At 44.6% G+C, this 27,539-nt stretch overlaps 1 protein-coding gene across 4 annotated transcripts in view; it reads left to right on the plus strand.

The window, feature by feature from the left end:
* FGFR3 (fibroblast growth factor receptor 3) overlaps positions 1-27,539 on the plus strand; it is a 57,722-nt gene that overhangs the window by 19,658 nt on the left and 10,525 nt on the right. For 2 of the 4 annotated variants that reach the window (XM_065836267.2, XM_065836268.2), the window contains exons 3-9: positions 2,610-2,873; positions 7,269-7,322; positions 13,296-13,465; positions 17,992-18,115; positions 18,536-18,726; positions 22,344-22,494; positions 26,567-26,754. In XM_065836267.2, coding sequence (XP_065692339.1) covers positions 2,610-2,873; positions 7,269-7,322; positions 13,296-13,465; positions 17,992-18,115; positions 18,536-18,726; positions 22,344-22,494; positions 26,567-26,754 — 1,142 coding nt within the window. Of the gene's footprint in view, positions 1-2,609; positions 2,874-7,268; positions 7,323-13,295; positions 13,466-17,991; positions 18,116-18,535; positions 18,727-22,343; positions 22,495-23,553; positions 23,699-26,566; positions 26,755-27,539 lie in introns of all 4 variants that reach the window. The other 2 variants (XM_065836269.2, XM_065836270.2) reach the window with 1 other exon arrangement.

The following is a 27,539-nucleotide window of genomic DNA, read 5'->3' on the forward strand; positions in this document are numbered from 1 at the left end:
TTGAAAAACTGTTTAAAGAAGTGAGGTTAAAACCATTAGTAACATTCTCCATTTAATTCACAGCTCCATCTTTCCAGATAATAATACCAGTTGGTAGGAATAAAGTCACTAGGACTGAACTTTGCATTTAACAGGCATCAGGATATCTACTGAAGACTGGCTGAGGAAACTGAGGGCAGAAATGCCAAGATAAAGTTGTCAAAAACAAGAGATGATGCTTCTTTCCACAGAAGAAGCTTCAGACCCCAGTCATTCTGCTCTGAGTCTAAAGTGAATTTCTTCTTAATTTCAGTATTCCCTAATTGTGTTTCATAAAAATAGTTTATCACTTTGTCATTAACCCAGGTTCATTATGGCTTTCAAAAAAGAGTGATTTCCTTTTAAATGGTTAAAGAGTTTGGCTTGTGTTTAGTCTGGGCTTGTTCCTGTTTGGTAGGTTTATGATGCAAAAGCCAAAATATACAAATCTTGATCATTTGGCAAACAGCTTGGGTGAAACTGTGTATTTTGTATGGAGGGATTGTGCAGCTGCATGGGGTTTGTTTTCCAGAAGAGTAAATTAGCAAGAGCTTCCATCAGAGTCAACAAACAAAGATCAGTACCCAGTCCTGCAAGTGCAAAGCTGTATACAGGGCTTTTTAATTGGAAGACAAAGTCGATACCACTGAAAAAATCCTTATAGTCTAGAAGAAGGAAGAAAAATACCTGAAAGAACCAGTTAAACCAGGATATTTCTTAGCCATATTTCTCCCAAGGTTTTATCCCAGTTGGGAAGAGACCATGGGTGAACACTCAGCAAGGTGCTGGTCTGATAGGAAGGAGATACTGGAGCTCTGTCTTTTTCTTTTTACTAAAAGTATATGGTTTCAGGGAAAACGTTTTCACTAAAAAAAGAAAAGAAAACAAAAAACCCTAAACGTTTGACTGTATTAGTACCACAAAATTCTGGCCAAAACCTAAAATATTTGAATTGGAACTGCTACCAGGGCATCACAGGAAAGGTTCTTTGTAGCCCCAATGAGTGTGGGCTTCACCTCCTGTGAGACGATACCTCCCATGAAATACAACATTTTAGGGCTCCAGGATTCTTAATTTCTACCCTGCAAGGCTATTGACTGAAACATTATTTATATTTTTAAATTTCCTCCAGAGTAAAACTTGTATAACAAGAAGAGAAAAGCAATATATTTTTATCTTATAACCTGCTCCAACTCTTTCACATAATGGCAAAAGAGCAGCTTGAAGGCAATGCCATGTCCTCAGGTATTCAGGGCTGCTGTAATTGCATTGGTTTCACAGTCAAATTGTAATCTATGAGTATGCTTGAGTATGCAGAAATTAGGATCTCTATCCATAGGTGATTACTATTGGAGATCAACTCAGGCCACCTGGGTTTGGATCACAGGATTAGGTTCAGCCCAGTCTGTTCTGCATTACTTTTTACTTGTGTAATTATGTGATCATAGCACCAAGGTGCCTTTGTCATGGAACAGGATCCCCCGTTATACATATTGTACAAAACAAATACAGCTATTATGCCTGGTGGAGAGTATGTTCTCCAAGCCGGTGCAAGCCGGAAGATAGAGATAGGGCAATGCCAAGTGAAAATGTTGGTTATCATAGACAAGGTGAGGAGAATGGCAGTCTTGCAGCTGATCTACATGGGTTGAGGGTGGCTGTGGAGAGCTAATTCTTCTTTATTAAAGTGACATAAAGGATGAATAAACCATTCTGTGTCAAGAGTGAGTTTATACGTCACTAAAATAAGCTTGAGGACCATCAGATCCAACCACACTTTCAGCATGCCACACGTTCCTACATGGGGAGATTTCTGAGCTTGAACCTTTCGTTGTGTCATTATCCTATGGTAAAACATAATTCTCCAGCCTGTGGCAGGGTTCACTGTCATCACTCACGGAACAAACCGCCACAGCTGGTAGGTAGAGTGAGGAAACAGGGATTTCAGCTTTCATACACTCAGTCTTTGGTTCTGCACTTCTTTGTTGCACAGAGTAACTCCAGCAGGGAGCTAGTAATGTGTTCATTTCTTTTACCCATCCCAGCCTGCACCTTCTGTCCCGCCTTTCCCTTTGCTTCCTTCAGCCCACAGGGGTTGCCTTTGGCCACCCAGAGTCACCTGAGAAATTTGGTTTATCGCCATTTCTGCTCCTTGTATCCCCTCTGTGCTGAGCCTCGCAGGGGCTGTGGGCAGACTCACAGAGTTAAAAAAAATCAAGATCCAGAGACTGAATTGTGGACTTTTCAGCACACACTTATTTCTGCCAAATCACCCCGACACACACACAACGTTGGGTGTTGCAATGACCCTGCACAGTGGTCTGCGCTGCTCGTTGTGATACACCTGGTGGTGTCGCAGTGTTTTGGTCACTCCAGGGTTGAAACCATCCATGTAGATCAGCCAGAGCCCTGCCTGCAGTGTGCACAGTTCTCTTTCTGCATTACTACCTGCTTACGTCTAGCAAGGAGGAGGTCTGGGCATGTGGAAGTATCAGGAGGGCAAACATAAGATATGTTGATTTTTAAAATGCTTTTTTGTTCTCCAACACCTGCTCTTATTTTCTGATTTCCCTTTTTTTCTCCCTGTGCAGAGTACTTGAGGAGCGAGACCGCCTTTCTGGAAGAGTTGGTGTTTGGAAGTGGAGATACCATTGAACTTTCCTGTAACACCCAAGGCTCTTCCGTGTCTGTTTTCTGGTTTAAAGATGGTATTGGGATTGCACCTACCAACAGAACTCACATTGGACAAAAACTGTTGAAGATAATCAATGTTTCATATGATGACTCGGGGCTGTACAGTTGCAAGCCAAGGCATTCCAACGAGGTCCTGGGAAACTTTACAGTCAGAGTTACAGGTACATGCAGAAATACAGCTGTCTTGATGCTTTTTTTTAATTATAATTATTATTATTATGTTTTATTTTTGTCCCTCCATGTATTCAGCACTGCTGGTGCTTTGCAGAGTTCGTCTGTACTTGGTGGGTCTCTGCCTCCCTGGTGACTCCTGGCAGTGATTAGACTGACAAAACAAACCCATCGAAGAATGCTTGCGTGTCCACACCGAATGTTAGACCTTGATGTTAATACTGAGAGAGACTTAGAAACGGTGCTAGTCAGATTAAACCCCAAATCCCCCTTTAACACTCAAATGGATGCAATGCTACGTGTGCCTTTGAAGTCTTTTGTGAGTGAACTGTGGCTCGAGGAGGTTAAGTGACTTTTTCCACGTTATGTGACAAATCAGTAGCAAAATTGTATGGTAAAGCTAGAGGTTCTTGAAAACAGTTTCCCTCTTGTAGTTGATAAATCTCTTCCGTCCATCCTGGTTATCAGAAATTAGTAGCTTGTTTCGGAAATAGCTTATCTGTAACTGTGCAGATCTCAAATATGTGCTTCATCAAAGGTACTTATTGGGATTCATACATTGCAAACAAGTGCTGCGGTAGCAAAGCAAATGGTGTTATTTGCTTGGCCATATTTTCCATGCCCAGGAGAGCAGGACAGAACCAGCTACAAGCTGTCCAAGCCTGGATCACTAAACAGAGAGTGCCAGAAAAATCTGTTGTTCCCGGATAACTAATGGCTAACACCAAGATCATCTCCATGACTTCAGGCTGCTGCACTGGTAGATGGATACTTACTGCTATGAGCAGATGGAAAGGCTCCTGATCACACAGATTAAAAGCCTGCATTTTCAGAAGGGTAAACCTTTTGTGGATCTCAGTTTTTGAAAACTTTCCTTTGCCCTTGCACTGTTGGAGCTTTTTTAGTTATCCCCAAAAAGGAGGTCCTTGCCTCCAAAAGTTGAGTTCCCTCAAAAAGTAAGGGGCTCTGTCTGAAAACCAAACACAGAGAAGTTTGTGATTCTAAATCACATCTACTCCATGAAGGGCTTTCTCGTGCCAGAAATAGGATTTTGTGTAAGTGAGAGAATCAAACCATCATGAGAATAAAAGCTTATTTCAACAAGCCTTCACCAACATCTGCTTTTCATTGAACGTTAGTGGAGATTGCTGTGAATGCTTCAAGGTCATATCAATTAAATGGTTAAAGAAGTATTTGGCCCTTGAAAGGCTTTCTCTAACTAGGTACGATTATTGGAGCTATCCAAGGAACTGCAGGTTGTTAGAAACGTTACTCTCTCTTTTTTTTTAAGTGACATTAAAATGCTTTTGAGTTCAAGGGGCAGCAGGGAGGCAGAAGAGGGCAGCTGGTTACACGCTCAAATGAAACAGCTGCCAGCCCCAGAAGTTTGTAAAGTGAGAAATTGTTTTTAATAGTGGAAGGGCTGATAATCCTCGGCTTTTAAAAAGTTTAAGCCCCTGTATTTTTCCTCTTCGCTAATAATAGCTAATAACAGCTTAAGAACAAGCGAGTAACCTGAACCTACTTTCTGACAGCATTATGAGTCTTTGATTCTATTAGCCCACTGTCATTACCACCAAAGTGCTGGTAATGTGGGAGTCTCCGTTTTAGCTGTCAGCAGCACTTGTTTCAAACTTTGAAGCCCTGCTTTATGTGGCAATAGTGGCGCCTCTCGTATGCTCAGATATTTCTTCATAGTTAGTATTGATTGCTCAGCGTGGCACTGCGGAGATGAGATAGTTATCAGAGATTTGTGGTTTGTGTTCCCACTTCTTAAAGGTAACACCAGCGATTAGCGCAGGTATCTGGTTGGGTGTTCATGTGGATGTCTAATGTTTGGGACTGGAGTTGTTCTCTGTGTTAAACTGGTTTAAATCTGTACTAACAAACTCGAATTGCTCCAATCTGGAGCAAAACTAGGCTAAGTACATTCAAAATAGCTGATATACACGTAAGACCCATGTTGAGGGATGCTTCCAGATTCTAGCAGCACATCAGGATTTTCCCATGTGGGGCCATTGGTTTTGAGTCTGCAACAAACTGAATTTTGTGCATTGATTCGTGGTGTGCCCAGTAAGATGCTTGATGCTGAAGGTAGCACAAGGAGATCCTGGAGCTGGCGTTTCAGAGTTGAAAACCAGGCTGATTAATAGCAGGGTTTGATCTCTTTAAAATGCCTCCCTTGGCAGACATGGGACTTGAGCATTTTGCTAGTACACAAAAAGAAACGTGCTGTCCTCTTAAAGCCTGAGCGCTTGATGTGGATCACAAACAGAGGCTGCATGCCCAAACTGATGTCCAGCCCTTTTGGCAGAAGCTCCATTTCTGCAACCATTTCATGCACAGAACAACCTTTGGATTTAGTGGCTGAGCAGCACTCCTGACACAAGCACGGACTGGACTGTACTGGCAAAAAGAGCTTTCAAATACTCAGGACTGAACTCTTCAATACAGGTGACTAAAAGAATTAAGCCCCTTTTTATTCATAATTAAAGCCCTTTTGAAAGTAGCATCTAGCAGTTCTTGCTGATGCCAATACTCATCAGCTTCTGAAAAGGATTACTGTTTTAGTAAATGATTAACAAATAGCTTACAAATTTTTAGTCACCTTTTAAAAAAAGGTGATGTTTTGGTAACCTCAATAGGACAGTGGTTCTGAACGTGAGATATTCAGTCTTAAAACCTAAGATGAATCTCTGGTCCAAAACATAAGCAAGATCAAAGACTCTTCCCTCAATCTTGTGGAATTGGTTTTGAATTGGTTTAAAAATTGATTCTGCTCCTCTGGTCGCAGTTAGTTCATTGGAAACTAGAAGTAAACTATAATCACATGGTAATATATGGGTAACCAAATCTGAGAGTGCAGGGCTGAGAATGTGTTGGTTTCCCTGTCGATGCTGGTGGGGATTTGGCTCTGTTTCTCCCTTCGCTGGGGCTTGAGTGAACTTGCTGTTTCAGCCGAAACACCTAAACATTCAGTTCACTTTCAGCAAGCCCCGTGGCATTTTCATCGTTCTGCTGCCAGCAGGACCTCAACTGTGGATTTGCAGTTAGATACATGCCCAAAGTCTTCCTTGGGACTTTGCCAAGGAGAAGGTGCAAAGCATGATGCACCGCTGTAGTCTAAAGCAGGGAGATTATTCCTATGTTATTTGCTCCTGTAGTTGTTAAATATGTCTGGATAGTCCTCCCAGATTCTGCAGAGAAGTAGTATTTGTTGTTCCTTTCCCCTACCTTTTTTTCCCCTCTTCTTTTTTCACCTCTGCTGAACTGGTCAGAGAATGGCAGAAAACTCAACTGCGTCTTGAAATTAAGGAGGTTCTGCCTGGCTTGGTCTGAAGTAGCACTTTACATTTCTGGCCACATGTTGAACACTCATAAAGTTTCTTCTTTTCTAGCATTTAATACCAAGTTGGTTTACTGCTGTCTCAGAATATAAAGGCTGCTGGGTTATTAGCATTTTGCCTTTATTTAAAAAAAGAAATTCCTGGAGATTATATAAAGTCAGTGATGCTAAACCTTCCAGATGCTGAATTGTACTAAATTGTGTAAACTGAATGAAACACTAAGCTGCTATTTTATCATGGGATTTACATTTACAGTAGTTGTTTGTTGGGGGGAGGAGGGACTGAGACTTCATTGCGGACAGCCTGGAGAAGGCAAGGTGTCAGACCACATTAAGAGAAACAATTCAGGAGGTTTTCAAGAGATACAGATGGAAAATTCCCACCTGTTAACCTGTATTCAGTTACAGCCTCGAGGTGCCTCTGTAAGAGGAATATAACTGAAGGGAACCGGTTCACAGAGTAGCCATCAAAATGTCGATCGAGAGAGAGCTTTGATTGCAAGGGGAGGTTTTAAAAGCTTTGGTCTCTGAGTGGTTGAGCAAGGAGTTAATGAGGGGAGATGTGGCAGGGGTGTATTGAGTTAAAAGAAAAATGCAGGGAAAGTGAATTAGAAATGCTGACCTGTCATTTTGAGGCTTGGTGAAATAAAAAGTCTTCACAGTGAATGCTAGAGGGGGAAAAAAAAAGAGCGGGGGAGAGCTCGTTCTGCAAAAATAAACTTCCCCTATTGGAATTGCTTTTGTATTAAAGAGAAGAGCACTTCGCACAGGGAGAAGTATTTGGCATTGGACCCCGGTCTCTGGTGGCAGAGCACTGGCAAACTCATGACACCTCTCTCCCAGTTTGGAAAGCTCCTGGCCAGTTATCCCTGGCCCAGCAGCGTGGGAGGGATGGGCTGGTGGAGGTGCAAGGAAAGGTGACCCATCACTTGGATGTCCTCCCTTGCTGACACCACCATGGCACTGACAGCCTGGTTGACCGCGGTGTCCCTGCATGTCACCCTCTTTCTGCTTCACTTCTTTCTCCTTCTCCTCCTAGATTCCCCTTCGTCAGGTGATGATGAAGATGACGACGATGAGTCAGAAGATACAGGTAACTTGTTTTTCTGAGATGTGGCTCCCAAGCAGAGCAGCTCATCTGGGTGTTCAGAAAGCAGCTCTTTATCAGTGTTGAAATCACCGACTTTAAGATGGGGAGAACGAGCTCTCTGGACCTGGTACCATGATGGTGTTTATCTAGAAGTTTAGAAACAGCTGCTAAAGTGATGTCGCTGTTATAATATCTTACAGCACCAGTAGCATGATTTTTTATTTTTGGGGATGTGATTCTGCGAATCTGATCTGATGAGCCAGAGTTATAAACTTTCTTTGCATGTAAATCCAGATTAAGCCACTTATTGTTTTTTGCTACACTGAAGTTACACCAGTTTTATACCATTGCAAACATTGGCCTGTTTTATTTTTATCTAGTTTGATGCTGGTCTTTACCAGCATCTTGGCTGGAGGCAAAGCATAAAATTTTCACTAGCCAAGGGCCAAATTTACTGATGCCGTAAGTGGGAGCAACCTCTTTGGCTGTACTGGCTTTTTCTTCTGCTCACATGGGGAAGGGAGCCCCCAGGATGGAGCCTCTTAGAGCTTTTACACTGATTCTCTTTCAGTCCCAGTGCTTGTTTCTTTAAGTGCAATAGCATTAATCAGGATCATTACATACTTCAGAGGGGTTAGTGTTGTGTTTTATTATGGCCTTTATAATTCTGCAAAGCGAGCTGCCTGTGCGTATGTGTTTTTAATAAATAAATGTCTTGCATTTGAACTCTCAATCAGCTATTTATATTGGCAGAAATTCAACATGACTGGAAAATTTCTCCTGCCCATAGCTTTGGGGATGCAGGACTCTTTAAAACAGGTCTCCCACTGTAATAAATTCATACCTCTGTGTCGTGCAGTATGTGGACAGTAATGGTGGCTTACAGTGCCAGGCGACCCATCAGCAGCAGTTAGTGGTTTTTGAATAGCTTCTAATTAAGGGCTGGATCCTGTGAGGTGACAAGCACCTTTGCAGAGGTGCTCAGGGCTCCCGATGCCTGCAGGAGCCTGGTAGAGGCACAGGGATAGTCAGGTTTGGTCAGGATTTGTTCCTGCTGCAGAGCAGATTCTGAAGAGCACAATTAATCTTTTTGTACTTTTTTTTAATGTGGTTTGTAGTAAACCCCATCTCTTAGCAACAGGTATCACAAAACATCAGCTGGTTTATGGTAGAGAAAGACACGTTTTTCTTCACTGAAAAGGAAAACACACTTTTTGCCACATGTATTTATAGCCTGTGTTCTGGGTCTTCTTGACTTCAAAACTGTCTCTTTTTTTAGACTTGAAGGTAACGACTGGCTTTGCTTAAAGGTCTCGTTATAAAAAGTTGGATTCTCTTCTGCTTTAAGAACGGTTGATCAGCTTAACGTGCCAGTGTGGTAAAACCTCATGGCGTGTCACAATGTGGGTGTATTTTGTGTTGCTTCGTTTGACATCAGACCTTCCAGATAACCTTCACAGCTCTTCTTTTGAGTCTGGGGAGCTGTGTTTTTAACTCTAGCACCACCAGCACTGGGACATCCCACCAGGGAGAGGGGCTGCAGGACCATCCCGGGCAGGTGGACATGTGGGTGTAGCCCTTGCCATGTCCTATGGGCAGCCCAAAGACCTGTGTCCTCCATCTCTTGGGGCAAAAACATGCTCTACTAAGGGGGTGTATGAGCACCTGCTTGGACATCAGATGTAGCCATGGTCAGTAGCTACAGGAATGAAGGTAATAAACACGGTTTCATGCAAAAGAAAAATAACCGAGAGGTATTCATATTTAGGGGGAGCTAATCCATCAAGGACTAGCTCACTACATGTTGCCATATTACACACCACTGAACAAAAACCTTGTCTGCTCTCCCCTTGCAGTTATAAGTTAATTTTCTGGCTTAATTGTCTTGTTCAAGAGAGTTTATTATCCTTATATTTATAGACAAGAACTTGGCAAGTTGATTCTAATAACATCAGGAGTTTGAAGCCAATCTTGTTAATGCTGGGATTTGACCCCAACTTATTGAACAATGAGAGCTGGAAATACCAAAGCAAGAGAACGAGAGGAAATTTGTCCTAAAATGTATGAATATTTGGTGCAAAAACTCTTGGAGAGCACCAAGAGAGGCCTTCCACATATAGTGCCTGGCTCAGCAGGGAAGAAGAAAGAGGAACTTCAGCAGCTTCAGATCGGCGGCCCGTTTGTTGTGGCCTTGTCACAAACCGCAATCCGCCTTTGTGAAAAGAGGCTTTCCAGTACCTCTGTTCTCTACAGCTGTTTTTCCCGGCCCTGAAACAAAACCAAAACTCCCTTTTCACACACTGCTCTTCTGCCCCAGTGCTCCCTACCCCTCTGTATCTGTTTGTTTGGAGCCCCTGCTGTGTAGCCCCAGCACCTTCAAAGAGCCCCTATAATCTCTAATTAAATCTGGCTATGTACTTGGAGGCATCAGCTGGGGAAATTACACAATTAGGGTTGATTCTGTCTGCCACAGAACTTTGTGGCAGCTCCTAATTGCTAAATGAGCGCTCGGCTATATTAATTATTCCAAGTATTGCTCTTGGTTTTTTTTTAATTGGTCATTCCAGTTGGATGGGTGGCCAGTGTCTTTGACGAGCAAAATGGACCCTTGGGTTTAGTGTTTGATGATGAGAATGGGCCAGTGATAATGTTTGTGGGTCCCTTTTTATTTTCGCACCTGCACATGCAGAATTGTTGCTTGTAATTAATTTAGAGAGAACGGGTCTTGAAATTTTTCCTGTTTTTCATCCTTCTTCCTTCCTCACTCCTGAAACTCCCTGGAGCTTTGCAAGCTTTGCTTGAAAAGAAGAGTTAGCAACATTTTCAACCCCTTAAAAAGCAGTAATGACAGGACTCTAGGGGCACAGCAAACCGAAAGCAGTGATGTTTTGTTCGCTGCTCCTGCAACTGAGAACAAAGGCATCATTTTCAATGCATAGACACTTTCTTCCAGTTCCAGTTTGACTTGAAAGCGATGCCATGGTTGTTTGAATCTTGGCACATGAATCCAGAGGTGCCCAGCCCTGGCAAGCCTCAGATCGCGTGGAAGAGTACCCAAACGGAGGGGAGGCTCTTGGAGAAGAAGCCGTGTCTAATTTCAGGAGGGAGGAGCAGATCCTGCCTTTGCTCCAAATGGAGAATATCCCCAGCTGGAAACTTTCCTGAGCCCCATCTTGCTCCTCTCTGATGTTCGATGGCAAAATCCCGCTTGGCTTCTGTGGCAAAATTTGCAGCCAGTGGGTTGATGGGTCTCTTGTGAGCTTCAAACTCATCTTTTGAGTGAGAAAACATGGTGAAACGTCACACTGCAGCACACGCAGCCAATGTGGAAAAGGGAAAAAGCACCCCAAAGCACAGTGCAAGGAGGAGCCCTGTCCTGGCAGGGTGGCCATGGTGCGATCTAGTTACACCCCTGTGCCATAAAATGGGATTTATTGTAGGCAGATACGTTAATCAAACAATAAACAGGTTTTTCGGCTGCCCTTCTCAGCGCCGGCGAAGGGGGACTTTTCCATCCATGCCTGGCCTTTCCCTGAACTCTCCCCCGTAGCCCCATTACCTTCCTGTAAAGTCCCCAGGAAATCAGGGTGAGTTGCCAAAAGGAAGCGTTTGGCCAGAAAATAGCCTGTGCTTCGGAAACCAAGCACCAGATGTCTCCCAACATGGTTTCTGCAGCTCCCTCCTCTTCAGCCTTCCCAACACCACCCCAACTGATCTCCAGATTTACCCCCCTGCTGCTTCCTGGGCTTTTGCCCAACCTTTGCTTGGTTTCTGCCCTTCCCAACACATGCAATAGCAGCATCTTCCTTTACCATCAATACCTGATATTTATTTAGGGATTGCACCCACTCTTCTAACTTTTTTTTTTTAATCTTCCTTTTTTGTGCAGTCCTGCCATTTTTCTAAGATCAGATGTTGGAAGGTAGATGGCTACATGACATCCCGCTTTAGCCCACATTAGCATTTGAGGCTTCTCCTGGATGTGCAGTCTGTTTACTGCAAAGTTTGTAGCTGTGATTTTGCAGGAGCATGGGAATTGCAGGGATTCCCCCTTTTGTTTTTGTTTGTGCCAGCTTTACTCCTGTTCCAGTGCCATCCCAGCAAGAAAAGAGCCTTAAGCAGTTTCATTGTTCAAAAAATGAGGCGTACGCGGCATGGGTGAGCACCAGATCCCTCTGATACGTGGAGCTGACTCTGACAGGCATCGCGGCGTGTTGTGCAAGGCACGGTGAGGGCAGAGGCAAGCCCTCAGTACTGGATTTCCCTCACTGGGGTGGTACCTACATGCAGGTGTCCAGCTGCAGAGGTGTGAAAGAAGATGAGACACAAGAGCGATGCATCCAGCAGGGGTGTCTCCAGCAAATGAAGGGCCTCCTGGAGGTAGCTCCTGACATCCAGTTCCATAGCCAGTTGGGCTTCACAAGGAGCCACGGAGAGAGGGGGGCATGTGGAGAGTGTTAGCAGGTGCTAAAAATCGGTGGGTGCATGGATTGCCTTGGCTGTGCTAGATGACCTTGCCTCCAAAATCCTGGGAGCTGAAATGCAGCAGGAAGCCTGCATGGGGGACACTGGAGACTTAGACTAAGGTGAGCTCATCACTGGCTTACCTAGAATTCCAATGAGTTGAGTCTCCTGGAGCCAAACTCGTTGGGGCCAAGTGTATTTGGGAGCACTGGAGAAAGGGAGCAGCTCAACTGCATGTCAGAGGGGTGCGACAGGAGGGAAAACTTCGTACACCCTTGTCATTAAGGGGAAGGGGATTGCAGAGGCTCCAGAGCAGCACTGAGGTGAGGCCGTGGTGCTGGTTGGTGTTCCTGAGCATCCTCACCACTGCGGGAGAGGCCAGCAGCAACGCTTTCCCAACAGCTTTGGTGGCCATCGTGTTCTCCAAGGCAGTTCTTGAAGGACCGACACCTTCAGTTTGTCTTGGCCAGAAGCACAAAGGTCTCTGCGAGCAGTGGGTTTGGGTTCTCTGTAGGTGCTTCCTCCCCATCGGGAGGAGATGCCAGTTACAGTCTTTGGCCTCCTCTTTGCTATTTTGCATTCCGAATCCTGTCTGCCCCCATCTCCTTTTGGCCTTGGTGTGGAGCAGGGAGCTGGGGGGCTGGATGTGGCCCCCAGCATGGCAGCGGAAGCATCCCTCCTGCAGCTCTGCAGTGTTTCCTTAAGCAGAAATGAAAGCTTGGGAGGCTTTTTAAAAAAACTTTATGTCTCTTTCTTCCCATTATAATGAGTTTGCTGCTGCTGCTGCCTTAATTTGGAGTTAATACGTAATGTTTGTAACGCAGCCAAGAAACAGTGCTGTACTTGAGGCAGATTATAAACTGTATCTCATGCTAACACTGGTGTTTTAAAACTTATCCCTGTTCAAAGGTAACATGAATCTTTAAAACTAAAATCACTTGTACTTAAAGAACATAAACATGATAAACCAGTTTGGCACTGTTTTGGTTTTCTTTTTTTCTTTCTTTCCCTTAAGGAGGCCACGCTACATTTGTGCTCACTGCGAAGCAAAATTTTCCAGTGTACTCAGCTAACATTTCTTGTCTGCTCCCTTACTGGCCCATGAACGTTTTTTTACAGTTCCAACATCTTTTCTGCTGTTCATGCTTCTTGGCTACTATTGTCCCGAAGGTACATCTGTATCTTTTCACAGGCTGAGGCCAGATTCTCATCCCGATCTGGGATAACTCTCCCTGTTGATTTAAAAGCAGCTACTCTAGATTTATACTGGCATTACTGAAACAAGAACCTGGTCATGAACCTTTCATCACAAACCTAAAATGCAAACACGCTGTCTACGTCTATGAGAGTCATTTAGCTGGAAAGCATTTCTGTGTCATTTATCTTAACTGCAGCAGGTAGCAATTTAACTGTCACTCCACACATGCCAAAGCCTCCTCAAATGCATCTGCTCACCAGCTGATATCCTCCGCAGGAGAAATGGGCCCGTTCAACTTGGTCTTTCTTTCTCAGGTGTCCCCTTCTGGACCCGACCAGATAAGATGGAGAAGAAGCTGCTGGCAGTTCCCGCCGCCAACACCGTTCGCTTCCGATGTCCGGCGGGTGGAAACCCAACTCCTTCCATCTACTGGCTGAAAAACGGCAAGGAGTTCAAGGGAGAGCATAGGATTGGAGGCATCAAGGTAAGACTTTGGTTTGGATCTCTGTTTAATTGTGTTTCAAGGTGATTAACGTTGGTACGTGGAAGAGCAAGGTCCCAACTGTGTGGGGTTAGGGGTGTTTTCTTGCAGCTTTGAAAGTTTTTCAACACCAAAGTGTTAACAAGGGCTGCTGTCTCTTTGGATTGAGGGCTAAATCGCTATAGGTTTGTCTGTAGTGGTCATTCAGGGACCAGGTGAAAATGAGGCCGGGTTTATGGTTTCATTGTGGACAGTGATGAGAAAGCAGGAGCAGAAACATATAATTTCTGGATATCAGCCCAGTGTGCGGAGACGTGTCAGACTGAGCCATAGCTATGCCCAGCTTTCAAGGAAAACCAACGCGGCATCCTTTGAAGGTTTAGGAAGGACCTCACCAAAGAGCTGGACTGTTGTGCTGGTGGTCATTAACATTCTTGTGGTATAAATCACTGACCCTTGGTCAAATGTTGGATTCCCTTGTAGCCAGACTAATAGCATCTGCTCCTTGGCTGCTTTTTTCTCCCTCCTTCCTTTCTACCATAACGTGTTCTGGAAAATGCTCTGGCTTGTGTTTAGAGATAGAGCTAAGGGACACAAAACCCCACTGCACTCAGATGTTTTAATTAGCTAGAAGTTTCTATGCTACTGTATATGATGAATTATGGCAGGATTTTAACAGGAAAATCTGTTCTGCTCTGATTTTCTTGTTGTTATTAGGTTGTCCTTTTGAGTCAGTCTCCTTCCTGGTTTTATTTGGGGAGAATAAAACTAGCAGCAGCTGATTATAATAAATATCTCCAGAGCAGCAATTTTTGCCTGCATTCTGCCAGCCGTGCCATATCCCTGCGTTCCTGCTACAGAGAGAAGGTGATTTTTAGGAAGGCATCTTCACCAGTACTCTGAATAGCTGTGTGCTGATGCCTCCCACATCTGTGGCATTTTGGAAGGGGGCTAGGCATGCAAAGCGTGCCGGGCTCCAGAAGCCAGAAAAGGATTAAAAAAACTCTTCCCTCCCCACAGTTTTGGGCCGTTTCTTTCCTGTTAACTCAGACCTGTTCCTGAAAGAGCCTTTTGTGATTGCTTCAGTGAAGCCTTTGAAGCTCCTTCCTCAGCCCTGTCCCTGCTCCAGCCTGGAGGAGGCTGAGGGCACGCTCAGGTTTAGAACTTCTAAAAAGTCAAGGAGAAAAAAGAAGCAAGGAAGCAACTGCTGTGGGTGAACAGCCTTTTGGCAGATAACATTCACAAAGCACAAGCATCTTTTACTAATTGCAGGCTGTAAGGATCATCATGAAGTGTTTTCAGGCTTGCGTGTGCTGTTCGAGCGGCTTTTTACAAAACTATGTGACATCAGCTGCACTAAATTATGCTTGCAGAATAAAATCTGAAGCTGAAAGCAATTCCCCTACCCACTTCCCAGTGGTTTTAATCTATCCTTGAGTTTAAATTGACACGTTTCATCCTCTGCAACACGGTAGTGAGTCTTTGGCATCGCTGTGCTTTGTTTCTCTAGGGGCATCTTCCAGCAACAAGCTGATGCTTAAAGAGCAATTGAAGGCAATGTCAGGCCAATTACAGCAAGATTGGTTTAAGCTCTCTATCTGTCTAGGTGTAGTTCTTTTTCCCTTTCTTGTTATAAAGACATCTTTCTCTCTTTGTAGTTTTCCTTCCCTAATTTGCTTGCTTTTGCTTTTGAGCCGTAGTTAGATGTAAGTAGTGTAATATAAATCTCATCCAGTATAAATATACTGATGGATATCAGCTGAGATTTTAGCCAGAAAAAAAGGGATTGAAAACATGCTCAGTATCTCATATATTTAAGATTTAAATTCCCTGTTACAACTTAGCTTCATAACAGGATTAAGCAGCTTGAAAAGAATGGGCAAGATCCAGTTCTGGCAGAGATTGGTTGGCTTACTTCATCTCTTAACCCAGAAATCCTTGAGCTGGGAATGTTCTCGTTTGTTCTCAGTGTGTGGAAGAGTTTAAACATTGATTGCGAAAGGTCTGTGGTCAGCAGATGAAAGGTGACCACTCTTCCACTTCTGCCTCCTGCAAATGGTGTTTAGATCCTGTGTGACTGTAAAGTCTGCAAGAAAGTTGGGCGGGTGTTGAAAACATGAAGTGCAGGCTAACCTAGTTTTGTTACAGTTCGTCCTTAACTGGTAAAGAAATTCATATGACTTATCATATGAAATTTCCCAAAGAGCATTAATGGTTAAATCCTTGTTGGAATCTCTAATATCGTAAGCCTGTGTGTGTTAAATGACCCTAGAAGGGAAGATGGAGGGGGAAGGGAGGTAGAGGATTATCGCTTCCCAGACCATTGCACTGACTTGCATACCAGTCTGGCAAACACCACTGAGGTTCCAAGTGTGTCTGCAAATGTTTGTTTCACAAGGAGCCAAGAATGACAACACCAAATAAACCAGAGGGATTTCCAGTATCTCACTGGCTTGATTAATGCCTGCAATAAGTCACTTTATGTTTCTAGTGTTTTATCAAGTACGACAACTATCCTAACTTGGGAGCACCCCTTTTTATTATCCTTTAAATATAGACACCAGTCTCAACCTAAAAAAATAATCTTGCTGCTCTTGCTGCTTGTAGAGGAGTTTCCACACAAGTTCTTCCCCATGAGTCTGTGCCCCCCAGGTTCTGCTCTCTGTTCCAAAGTCCCCATCACAAACCTGACATAGATGAGTTCTTTGAAAGTGTCATAAAGGTGTCTTTGAAAGTACATCCCAAGTAAAACACCTGATTTGGACCTGATTTTATATAGGTCAGACTAGGGAGTCATCCATATGTCTGTAGCCCCATTGCCTTGGAGTGTCCCCTAGGGGTTCTAGAGGCTTTGCGATGCTGAAGAGTAGATTAAATGAAGCCTTTAGAAACAACTATGAGACAAGCCAGTATGGAAATGAGCCACTGAGCAGCCGCAAATTTGCATTGAAACTTCCTTGACAGTTTGGTACGTTCAGGGCTCCCTGTTCTCAAGAGCTCCTGTTACCTGGAATTGTTGTGCTCTTGCAGAGATGTTTCCTTACAAAAGGCGTAATGGTGGTTTGCATTGAGCTCCATCTGTGCTGTCCTGAGTGGGCAGAGAGTGCAGTCAGACCTGCCCAGACATCTGCTGCAACCGAGATTTCTGTATTAGCTGTAACCTGAAATGACAGGAAATACTATAGTATATTCAGTGGTCTCTCAAAAGTGGGGTGCTCAGCAGTGCTGTTCCTGGGGACACAGGTCTACAAAGCAAGGATCTTTGTTAAAATGGCTTTTGCTTGCTTATCTTGTGACTAAGCTGTCTAGTCCTATGACTTTAAACCTTCTCTTTACAAAACTCTGGCTTTAATTGCGACTTGGCCCTTTAAAAGAAAGCATGTGGATGCAATTTATGTGTAGCAGAAGAGGTTAAATGACTTCATATTTGAGTTCACCTGCTGTAGCAAGAAACCTCCAGGAGCAATTACATCCTTGTTTTTTCCATCAGCCCTTGACATTCTGTAGCACAGTGTTATTGTAATCTCCTGCTTCTGTGTCCTTGGAGTCACCTTCAAAATGTTTATTAAAGTTAAATGTTCTGCTCTGGGCGGCAGAAGGCATCAAATTAATATCCAGAGATTTAGAGAGCTTTCATGCACTCTGCATCCTGAAGTCATCTTTGTGAGTGTTGGTTGCTTTCTGTATTAATTCAAGATTTGCTTTCCATATGCGTTATTTCCTTTATATTCATTAGAAACAAACGTTCTATCTGGGAGCACAGGGCACTGGGTCAGGATGGAGACTAGGGCTGTTCTTTCCCTTCTGCTACTGAACAAGCAACAACTCTGGATGTATGAGCCACATCCAGAAAACCAACTAGTATAAAACTTGGGGCCAAAAGAGAAGGGCTGACCAGGCATCCTAGTGACCACATTTGAGGCTGGAGATGTTTTCTCCTGTTTTTTACAAGGAATTTAGGGGACTAACTTAGTCCTGATCACCCATTTCTGTTGAGACAGATGCCATGCCCTGTTGCCTCCATAGCAATATGACATAGATGGGGGAAGAAGCATGATCTTTAGTGTTTCTAGTCATCTAGTGGGTTATATGTAGCAGTTGGTAAAGGTCTGAAGACAAGAGCGTGGTATTTTGAGCTGACAGTCTCTGGACCAGAGCAGTCTGGCAGAGAGGACTGGTGGAACAAAGTTATCTTAGCTGATGCCTTCTGAAATTGTTCTTCTAATGGGGGATGCCACATTCAGCTGTCAGTTGGTTTCAGTACTGTTATTGTTGTGGAAGCATTTACAAGTCCCCGTTGCAATCTCAACATGTTACATTACGTTGCATTGTTCATGCATCGGTCTTAATTCCCTTTCACATTAAGCCTTAAATGACCCTTGAAATGAGTCCTTGTGATGTTCAGGCATACTCTGCAGCCTGTTCATGTTGGCCAAGTGTCTAGACATTCACTGATAGTTCACTGCTTTGAATGGTCTGGTGATGATGGCACTTGACCACAAGCTTGATGGTTTGATTTCTTCTTCTAGTTGAGACACCAGCAGTGGAGCTTGGTGATGGAGAGCGTTGTGCCGTCAGACCGAGGAAATTACACCTGTGTTGTGGAGAACAAATATGGCAATATTAGGCACACATACCAGCTTGATGTATTAGGTGAGATTTCACTGTTTTCCCTCAACAGCTGATCCATGGTGATGTTGAACGGGCGTGTGATGGGATATGGGAAGTGGGAGCTTGGTTTCTTTCCCCAAGGGCTGGATCATGTGTCTTCTGAAACCAACGACATGCTTCCTTTTGGCCAACAATTCAGCCTCAGATCTGTGATCAATAAGTTAAGTAGCTGGTCTACAGAGAGGCCAGAAGGAATGGCAGGGCTGAGGTGTCTCCTCTGTTCCCAAGCGGTTCTTCCCTGTTTTGCTTAAGAAGAACTGTGTAGAGTGGTGGCCAGGACACCTAGTGGGGGGACAATCCCAGCCTGCACCCTTTCTGCTGAAAAGCCAAGAGATGAAGGCTTCAGAGAATCCCTGCTGGAGGAAGTGTGGGTAAATTAGGATTTTCTTTTCTTTTTTTCAGAAAGGTCACCCCACCGACCAATCCTACAAGCAGGGCTCCCTGCCAACCAGACTGTGGTGGTAGGGAGCAATGTGGAGTTTCACTGTAAGGTCTACAGCGATGCCCAGCCTCACATCCAATGGCTGAAACACGTGGAAGTCAACGGCAGCAAATATGGACCCGATGGGACGCCCTATGTCACAGTGCTGAAGGTCGGTCCATGCTCCTTCTTCTCACCCTCAGGACAGTCCTTCCTCTGCTTCGGTCTCGGTGTCACAGAGACGGCAGCCACGTTGTGGGGATGCTCCTCAGAGGAACCCACGGCCGTACTCAGGGCAACAGAGATCAGCACTGGGTAGAGATGCTCGCCATCAATGGGAGCCATAAACTTTATTTACATGTTTATAAATAAGCCCTAGACTAGCAGTGAAATGCAAACCAGAAACTCCCAACAGAATATTTTCAATGCCACAGTTCTTAGAAAAGTAATCATTGTTTAAATCAGATTTTTGGGAGCTCAAGGTCTCATTTTCTGTAATTATTTTGTGCCTATAAGGAAGAAAAATCACTAGAATAAGCCAAGGACAACTGTTTGGATTGTTCTTTCCTTTAAGCCCATGCAGTGGAATACTCTACTTTTTGGAGGGGGTACAGCAAAAATGTCCTAAAGTCAATGTTCCAGACTGTTCTGTTTGCCAGAGATAACACAACTACTGTAGTGGCACAGATAAGCAAAGTAGTTGTAAGAGCTGAGGGAGCTGTGAGAAATGCAGCATATAATACAAGAGAAGCTGTCAGATTGCATTGGACCTAAAATTGTAAAAATAACCCTTTTTTACAGCTTCACTAGGGGCATTTTTGGGGCTTATTAAAATAAAAGGCTCCCAAGTAAAACACATTCTTCCCTTTACCAAGTAAGCATACTGCAGCGTGCACATACTAAATAATGCTGAACTACCAGCACCTGAGAGCCAAGATAGTGTTGTTCCAGCCACTAACATTTGTGAGCATTGCTATTATCCTTTTTGTTGTTGTTTTTAATTGAGCGAAAACTCACTTAGTAAGACTCTGCTTGGTAAAATGCTTTCTGGAAAGGCAGCTTCCAGATTACAGCCAGAACAAAGCCAGTGGGTCTGGTTTCCCCTTGACGTATGCAAATATAAAAAGTAGATAATAGAGAGTGAAAAGCACTTTGGACTTTTAAAATCCCTTTTTTTTTTCTTTTAATAATTAAAGGCATCTGATGTTGGTATTTATTGAAATATATAGGGCCAAATGCAAGTTTTCTGGCTCTGCATTATAGCTGAAAGCAGGTTTTGTCGGTGCAGTTTTGAGCCGAGGTTGTCCTGTGCAGGGACGTTCCCCGTGCACATCCTGCTGCACACACCCTTCTCTTTGTTAAAAAAACCCCACTTATCAAGCAGCATCTACAAAACTGTAACTCAGCCAGATACATGATAATAAAAGCCAGAGACCCTGGAAATAATTACACAGATTGAAATAACAGATTGGTTGGAAGAAATGGCTGGAGACAGTTCTTCAGGATTGGCAACACGCGCTTCTCGCGAGTTGATAAAACGTTTTATTTTCTTGCCGTCTCTCCAAATGTGTTTGAATTATGCATATTTGAATTTCCCCCTGGTTTCACAGCCCAGAACCAAGCTCTGAATAGCTGGCTGTGTCACATGCCATCTAGTATAGTCTCTGAGCTCCGTGTGTGGTCCCCGTGGGATAAAGTTCTACCTTTTGGAAGTTTGCAGAGCCGCTGCGAACAGTGCCTTGTGTCACAAGCACAAGCTCCCATTTTGCTGTGGCAAAGAACATATAAATAGTCCGTATAAATAGTGTTTTAAAATGAAGTTGGAGCGGCACCGGGGTGGCTAGGTAATTAGAATTGCCAAATACCTTCTCTTCTGTGGACGGCAAAGGCTCTGCATTCCTCGAAGGGGAGCACAGGCAGGCGTTTGAAAGCACAAGTTTTGTTTGGTTTTTATTTTTTTGCTGAATAGGACCAGCACACGTCTATTTACTACTTCTGGTTAATCAGGAATGCTTTGAATTGTATTAATGCCGGCATCAGCGCTGGGGCACGGAGCATTTCCATTTTGGGATGCATATTTTGTGTGCCAGTACTGGGCCTTCATGGAGCTGTATCAGACCCAGCTTTGCAGGGATATATTTTTTTTCTTTAATGCGTGTGTACTTTTTTTTTTTTAAATAAAGGTCTGATAAAATCTCTCACTGGCATCTTGGGGCCATTCCTTTGGTTTTATGGGCTTGTTCCCCTGGTGCCATGTGGTGCTATTGCTTTGACCCAGCATCCCGGCCGAGCTGCCGGAGCAGGGAGCTGTTCCCAGCGGCTTTAGGAAGGGCTCTGTCCTGCCCGATGCTCTGCTGCCTGCAGGGAGATAAGGCTTTTTTATCAGCCTGCCCTTCCCTCCTGCTTTCAGGAGATTTTTTGGAGCATAGGAGCTGCTGTGGGGCAGTTTATATATGGGGGGTATCCCAGTCTCCGTCAGAGTGAGGGGGACTGAGAGCTGCCCAGCATGTGACATTTCCCCCTCACATCTAGATGGGGGGGGAACATCCACCCCATTCCAGATGGATAAAGTGAATGCCGTACTTTCAACACATTTTTTAAACAGCCTGACAAAACCAAGCCATCACCTGCATCAGTTCCTGAAAGCCTGGGTTAATTTGTGATCAAAAGAAACTCCTTTTTCTTTGCAGAAGAGCACTAAATGCATTCCAGTTACAGAGGGGGGGCTGGCAACACTGTGCCCAAGCTTTGTCAAGGACTAAATTATATGTTCTGCATTGAAACATGCCCGGTTTAATTATAAACAAGGCAGCAACAGCAGGCAGGCACATTTCCCCACTAATCAGGAAAGACAAACTTGCCAGCGTGTAAGTCTTAGAGATGAGATCAAGTCAAAACCAGTGGTGTTTGCCATCGAACATGGACATTGGGGCTCCTCTGTGATGCCACCTCTGGGTTCAGTTCCTAATAACCTGGATCAGATCTGGCAGCCCTGTAGATTTTAATGGGCTGCAGGTCACATTGGCGTGATGGGGCTTTGAAATTGAAGACGCCAAGACTGAGCTGAAGAGCATAAGTCCAAAAAATGAGAAGACCAGTTGCTTTATTTTCATTATTTTCATACTTCTGAGGCCACCCAAAACAGCTGTGCATTTTCAACCAAAATAAAAACAACTGTTTAGGGAACAAACTGATGTGCTGTTGTGGCAGCGTGGAAGAAGAGAAATAAAACCCTACTTAACAGTCTGAAATTTGTTTGATTTATATGCACCACTTTATTTAGTAAAGAAGAGGCTCCTATAAGCAGTGGAAAAAATTACAGCTAATTTCTGAAAGGCAAAGTCAGCAGCTAGTTTCAGACCGCCGCTGCTTATATTTTGTTTCCAAATTCTATTTTGGAATCTGATAATTGAAACAGTATTTGCTGAGCTGGGTTGCAAACACAAATCTCTCCTTAAGCCCTTTCTCTGGTGCTCCTGTCTGCAGAGTTATTGAGGGCCATTGACTGCTGTCAGATGGAGAAGTGGGAAAATTGGTCTGTTTTAAAAAAAGAAATTGCATGTGTGCTGGTAGTGAAGGGAAAGAAGTTCACCTGCATGTGATTTGGGGGCCAAGTGCAACTTCTGTTCTTCACCCAGGTCCTGGGTTAGGTCCCTCACCGCAGGGTGAGCCGGGAATGTTGCCACAGCCAAAAAGAAAATAGTCATGAACAGTCAATCCTAGCTAATGTAGGTGCGATGGAGGTATTGTTTGGTTTACTGAAGTTCAGGTTTCTGTCTATTCCTGCAGTCTTGGATCAGTAAAAACGCTGAAGCCGATGCTAACCTAAATCTGTTCAATGTGACAGAACAAGATGAAGGAGAATATCTGTGTAGAGCCAACAATTTCGTAGGCATAGCCGAAAAACCATTTTGGCTCCACATTCGCAAACCAAAACCAGGTAAACCACAGACTCTGTCCCAAGGCCCTGGCAACTGCAAGAATGAGCTATAACATTTTTAAGAAGCTAGTGATTAAAATCACTATTCATTTTGTATTATACCCTGTCAACTGACGCTGAATGGCTTTATCTTATTTTCTTGCTAATTTTTTTTTTTTTTACAAAATTGTAACGCCTATACAGCAATTGCCATGGAAAAATTCCCACAATAAAATGACTGTCAAATTTTACTATCAACTCTTCACACTTTTATTTCTTTCCCTTCCTTACAATTGAGTGCTGATAACAGAATTGCATGTTAATGACCTGTGACGTTCAAAGCTCTGGAGAACCAAGCTATTTCAAGATTTTCACCCATAAAACCAATATGATCAGTTTTGTCCCTTGGAGAAGTAATGGAGAAATAAATATCAACATTGGCTCATGCAAGCAAACGTGTCAAATAGAGAGCAGCAGCAATCTCATGGGCTCTGGGGTTTGACTCCAGCCCAGAGGATTTGATGCTGTGTTCCTTTGGAGCACCTTCTTGTAATCAGAGTTTTGCTACAGCATCAAGGGCTTTGTAGTGAATAGACAGCTTTGAAATGCCCACTCTGAAAAAATTCCGAAATTCTGTATTTTTCGATGAACTAATGAACCAAAATGTTTGTATGTTCCTCTGATCAGCACTTGAATCTTTCCCCACTACATCTCCCCTCCTTTCTCCTTTGTTTCTGTCTTTCCTCTTTTGCCATCTTTCTTTCCCCCCCTGTACTTACCCTACTAACCCAAAGTCAGTCATATTGTGGGGTAAATTTTTCATTTGGATGCTTTTGCTTGCATGCTTCTTTAGTGGGACAGAGTAAGAACCTGGTGAAGGGAACTTTTTTTTTGCTTTTGACTACAAACTGCAGAGGGGAATGAATAAATAAATGTGAAAGATGGGCCATTGGAAAAGAAAATACAAAACCACCTTAATCTGCTTTTGAAATTTGCCTGTGGTGTCCTCACACTTGCTGGGAATGTGGCTTATTCTCTGTTTTCCCTCTTTCTATATGTGTGTGTTTTTTTTCCCCATAGACAGCAGGTGTTAACACAACGGATAAGGAGCTAGAGATTCTGTACTTGCGAAATGTTACTTTTGAGGATGCTGGGGAATATACTTGTCTCGCAGGGAATTCTATTGGGTTCTCACATCACTCTGCTTGGCTGACGGTGCTACCAGGTATTTCCTTCTGTGCTGGCCTCTCCTTCCTTCTCCAGGGTGCCTTGATGTTTTGCTTTAGAAATGCCAAGTTCCCATAGACTGCCCCTTGTTTGGAAGAGGGTGTGTTATCCAGGGAGGGCTCTCCTCTGGGACTTGTTCTGCCGGTGGCAAATTGACACAGTAGAAAACCTCTGTTGCCTATTCACAGACGACACTTTTTGCATTGTATCTCCAGATTTAAATTATTATTGCGATAATGCTAATCGATGCCCAGTATCTTTTTTTATCTAGATAACAGGGAGGTGTTTACAGCCTCTTTGTTAGGAGACTGTCTTTAAGTGCCAAAATTAGGAGGTTTGTCTTCTTACACTGCCAGTGGGAGAAGGAAACCTCCCCATCAGATGATCCAGGTCACTTAAATTGGATATGGACTGTGGATCATCTTATGAAGTAGCCGTTCTGTCTAACCTCATATCTTAACCTAAAATTAGATGCATAAGTGGTTTGTGTGAGTACACCCTTCCCTGCCTGTGGTATTATTTCTGCTTCACGGATGAACAGGCCACGATAGCGATCTCAAACAGAAGGTCGAGGAGAGTCATCTGGAGAGAGAGCCCAGGAGCCTGGGATCCCGGGGGCATTGCACGCCGCCTACTCCAGCTGGGATCGATGAAAGCTGCAGTGGGCTTGAAACCCGAGGCCAGAGTGACCTCAATTTTGTCGTCCTTTCATGTATAAAAGCTCTCGTTGACAATGAAGCCAGCGCAGAATATGCAACAGAGGGATCTGCTCTCCAAAAGAGGGTGATGAGGCTGTGCTGTCCCTTCACCTGCAGAATCTGCCTCCAGCTATGGGGAAGGCATGAGCATGGTCCAGGGAAGCACCAGCAATATTCGTACTGAATCTCAAAGGTTCTGTGCCTTGCAGAGAGTTCATGAACAGACCTGGAGTGTGTTCAGTAGACCCTTACTAAAAGGGCACCCAAAATCCTTCACACCCTGCTTTGGGTCACCAAGCCATAGACCGCATTTAGGTCCATCTCACAACATGTCCGGCTCAGAACGTGGTTAGGAATTAGAAACTTTGGCATTTCTAATCTTGACTTTGTCTGTGCGGGTGGTTTGGATGCAGTCACTCTTACTGGGGCACAAGAGGGTCTCCTCCACGCCCAGCCCTGCTGCCGGTGGGATCTGCTGGTCTTTTCTCTGTTTGTTTGTCAGCTCTAAAATAGCTGAACTGATCCTGTTTCTGCTTCTGCCATCCGCTGAATGAGAAATCGTTTCCTTTGGTTAGAAGACTAATGTCTCTGTTATTTTGAGCATCTCCTGATACTGTCTCATCCGACTGTTATGCATATGTTTTTACAATGTATGAACTCACACCTCTTATTTAAGCAAAGAACAAATGGGGAAAAAACAACAAAAAACTTGAAGTGGGACTTTATATTGAAGTCAGATGCTGTGGAGGACAGCCGTCTGTGCAGCAGCAGGCCTCCGAGCGCTACCCATGGAGAGGGTGCAGGATACAGCTTGCTTTGGGAACCCTCCTTGTAAACCCCAGTCCACGCTACAGTAGGAGAGATGGTGTGAAACAAGGCAACAGATCCGTGGCACCGACCATAGTGCCTGATCCTGGGAGATCTGGTAACGTTGCTCCACAGGAGGACATGGACACTTGGCAGGATCAAGCCCTGCACAGCTGGGACACAGGGTAGTCCAGCCCCCGGTGTCACCGATGGCCCTTTCCCCATGTCCCCCTGAACACAGCCATGGAAGACCTAATTTGGAGCCTGCTGCTGCCAGGGGAAATTTCCTGCTTGCTGAACATGCTGCTTTGGGGCAGCAGTGGTGTACGCGAGCCATTAGTGAGCTAACCGTGCTGGCATGACTTCGTTATAAAGTTTCCCACTGCTGGCTGTTCCTCTGATGCTGACACACCTTTGGGGGACAGAAAACCAGTCCCACCATGGCTCCTTCCTCTGGTCTACGTGCCTGTCCTGAAAGGAACAAGGGGAGAATCAGATCTGAGCTTTACTGGTTGCAAAAAGGTCTTGCCAGCAGGTAACCAGTGTCGATGGGCTCATGCCATCACCCCTGGGCCAGACCTTCCAGCCTTTTCTCAGCAGAACTAAGTTTTCATGAAATGATTATGCAGACGCAAGGAGGAAATTTTTGCAATGAGGGTGGTAAGAAGCAGGAACAGGTTGCCCAGAGAGGTGGTGGATGCCCCATCCCTGGAGACATTCAAGGCCAGGCTGGACGGGGCTCTGGGCAACCTGATCTGGGTGAAGATGTCCCTGCTCATGGCAGGGGGGTTGGACCAGATGAATTTTGAAGGTCCCTTCAAACCCAAACTATTTTGTGATTCTATGATTACCCTTGTGAGGTTATTTTCCCTATGTGATGCCTTATCCATGGGCACCCTTCGAACCCCTTGGTCCCTCAGGGCAGGCACTGGTCCGGTGGAGATCATTGCTGGAGAAGCAGAATGAGTGAAGTGCAGCAAACCCCAGTCCTGCAGCTTTTGCACATCCAAGGTGTCCAGCTACATGGTGTGGATGTGCAGGGATAGCAAGGTCTGGGTCAGAGGGACAGCACAGACATGTGAAGGTGCCCTCAGCCTAGAGCAGTGATTTTCAGCCTGTGAGCTGAAGACTATTAGAAACCCCAGGGCTGCATCAAATGGCAGTAAAATTAGCCCAAAAAAAGGCGAACTGATCTAATGTTTTAGCTGCAGCCACAGGTGGTAAACCACTGGCCTAGGAGGGCCCCACACTCAAGTTGCTCAAAAAATTGTCATAGATGAGCAAGTCCTCCCCAGATTCTTTGCACTGTATGTGTGTAGTTGCATGCCCTGTCCTGACTGCCATCTCTTGTCACCCCGCAGCAGAGGAGCTCATGGAAATGGATGATTCAGGCTCAGTGTACGCTGGCATTCTCAGTTATGGCACTGGCTTTGTTCTCTTCATCCTGGTGGTGGTCATTGTGATTATCTGCAGGATGAAAATGCCAAACAAAAAAGCCATGAACACCCCTACTGTACAGAAAGTCTCCAAATTTCCACTCAAGAGACAGGTAACAGAAAGTAGATACAAGATTCCTATTCCCCCCTATCGTCACTCCTCCTTTTTTTTTTGTTTGGTCCCACTTGAAATTTTCTCTCTAGGTGAGGAGCTCTACCAGAAAAGCATTGCCCAAGTGGGACATGAGTTGGCTGCGGTGTAGTTTAACCCCCTTTTACTCATTTGTTTCTGTTCCAGTGGAGCAGTAGCTGGTGGCAGCTGACTCTGGTCCATGAGCAGCTCCCAAGCAGCCACGTTTCTCTCGTCCTTATCCCAGAGGGGCTGGCACTGCAGCTGGGCATGCCACAGAAAGCACGTTTTGCAAAGAAACAGTTTAGTCCAGGCTCCCTGGTGAAGCGGGGCTTTGAGGAGCAGGACATTTAACTGTGCTCAGTCCTGCTTTCACAGAGGTTACTGGTGGCTTGAACCGATTCCTATGGAGGTGGGAGAAGGTCCTCGTTCTGCATGCACTTAGAGATGCTCTGCCATGTGTAATTGCAGAGGGGCAGGAGCAGACGGCACCATGTAAAACCACGTGGTGATGGATGCAGATTTCATGGCTTTGGCTGCAAGCTTGTGTTGGACATTTACGGTGCCAGAACAGGAAAAGTCATTCGGTAGCCTGTAGGTACTATGGAGATGCACACAGAGCAAATGAACGGATTGTACCTCCTGCCTGCTGAAGGGCACTGGCAGACCTGGCCCTCCTTGCCACCAGCCAAAAACCTGACCACAAGTGCCTAGATCAGAAAATTTCTGCAGGAATGGGGGCAGAGGTGGAGGATGGGGGGGATTTCC

This window comes from Patagioenas fasciata, chromosome 4 (genome assembly GCF_037038585.1).
Source record: "Patagioenas fasciata isolate bPatFas1 chromosome 4, bPatFas1.hap1, whole genome shotgun sequence".
In the NCBI taxonomy this organism is placed as follows: domain Eukaryota; kingdom Metazoa; phylum Chordata; class Aves; order Columbiformes; family Columbidae; genus Patagioenas; species Patagioenas fasciata.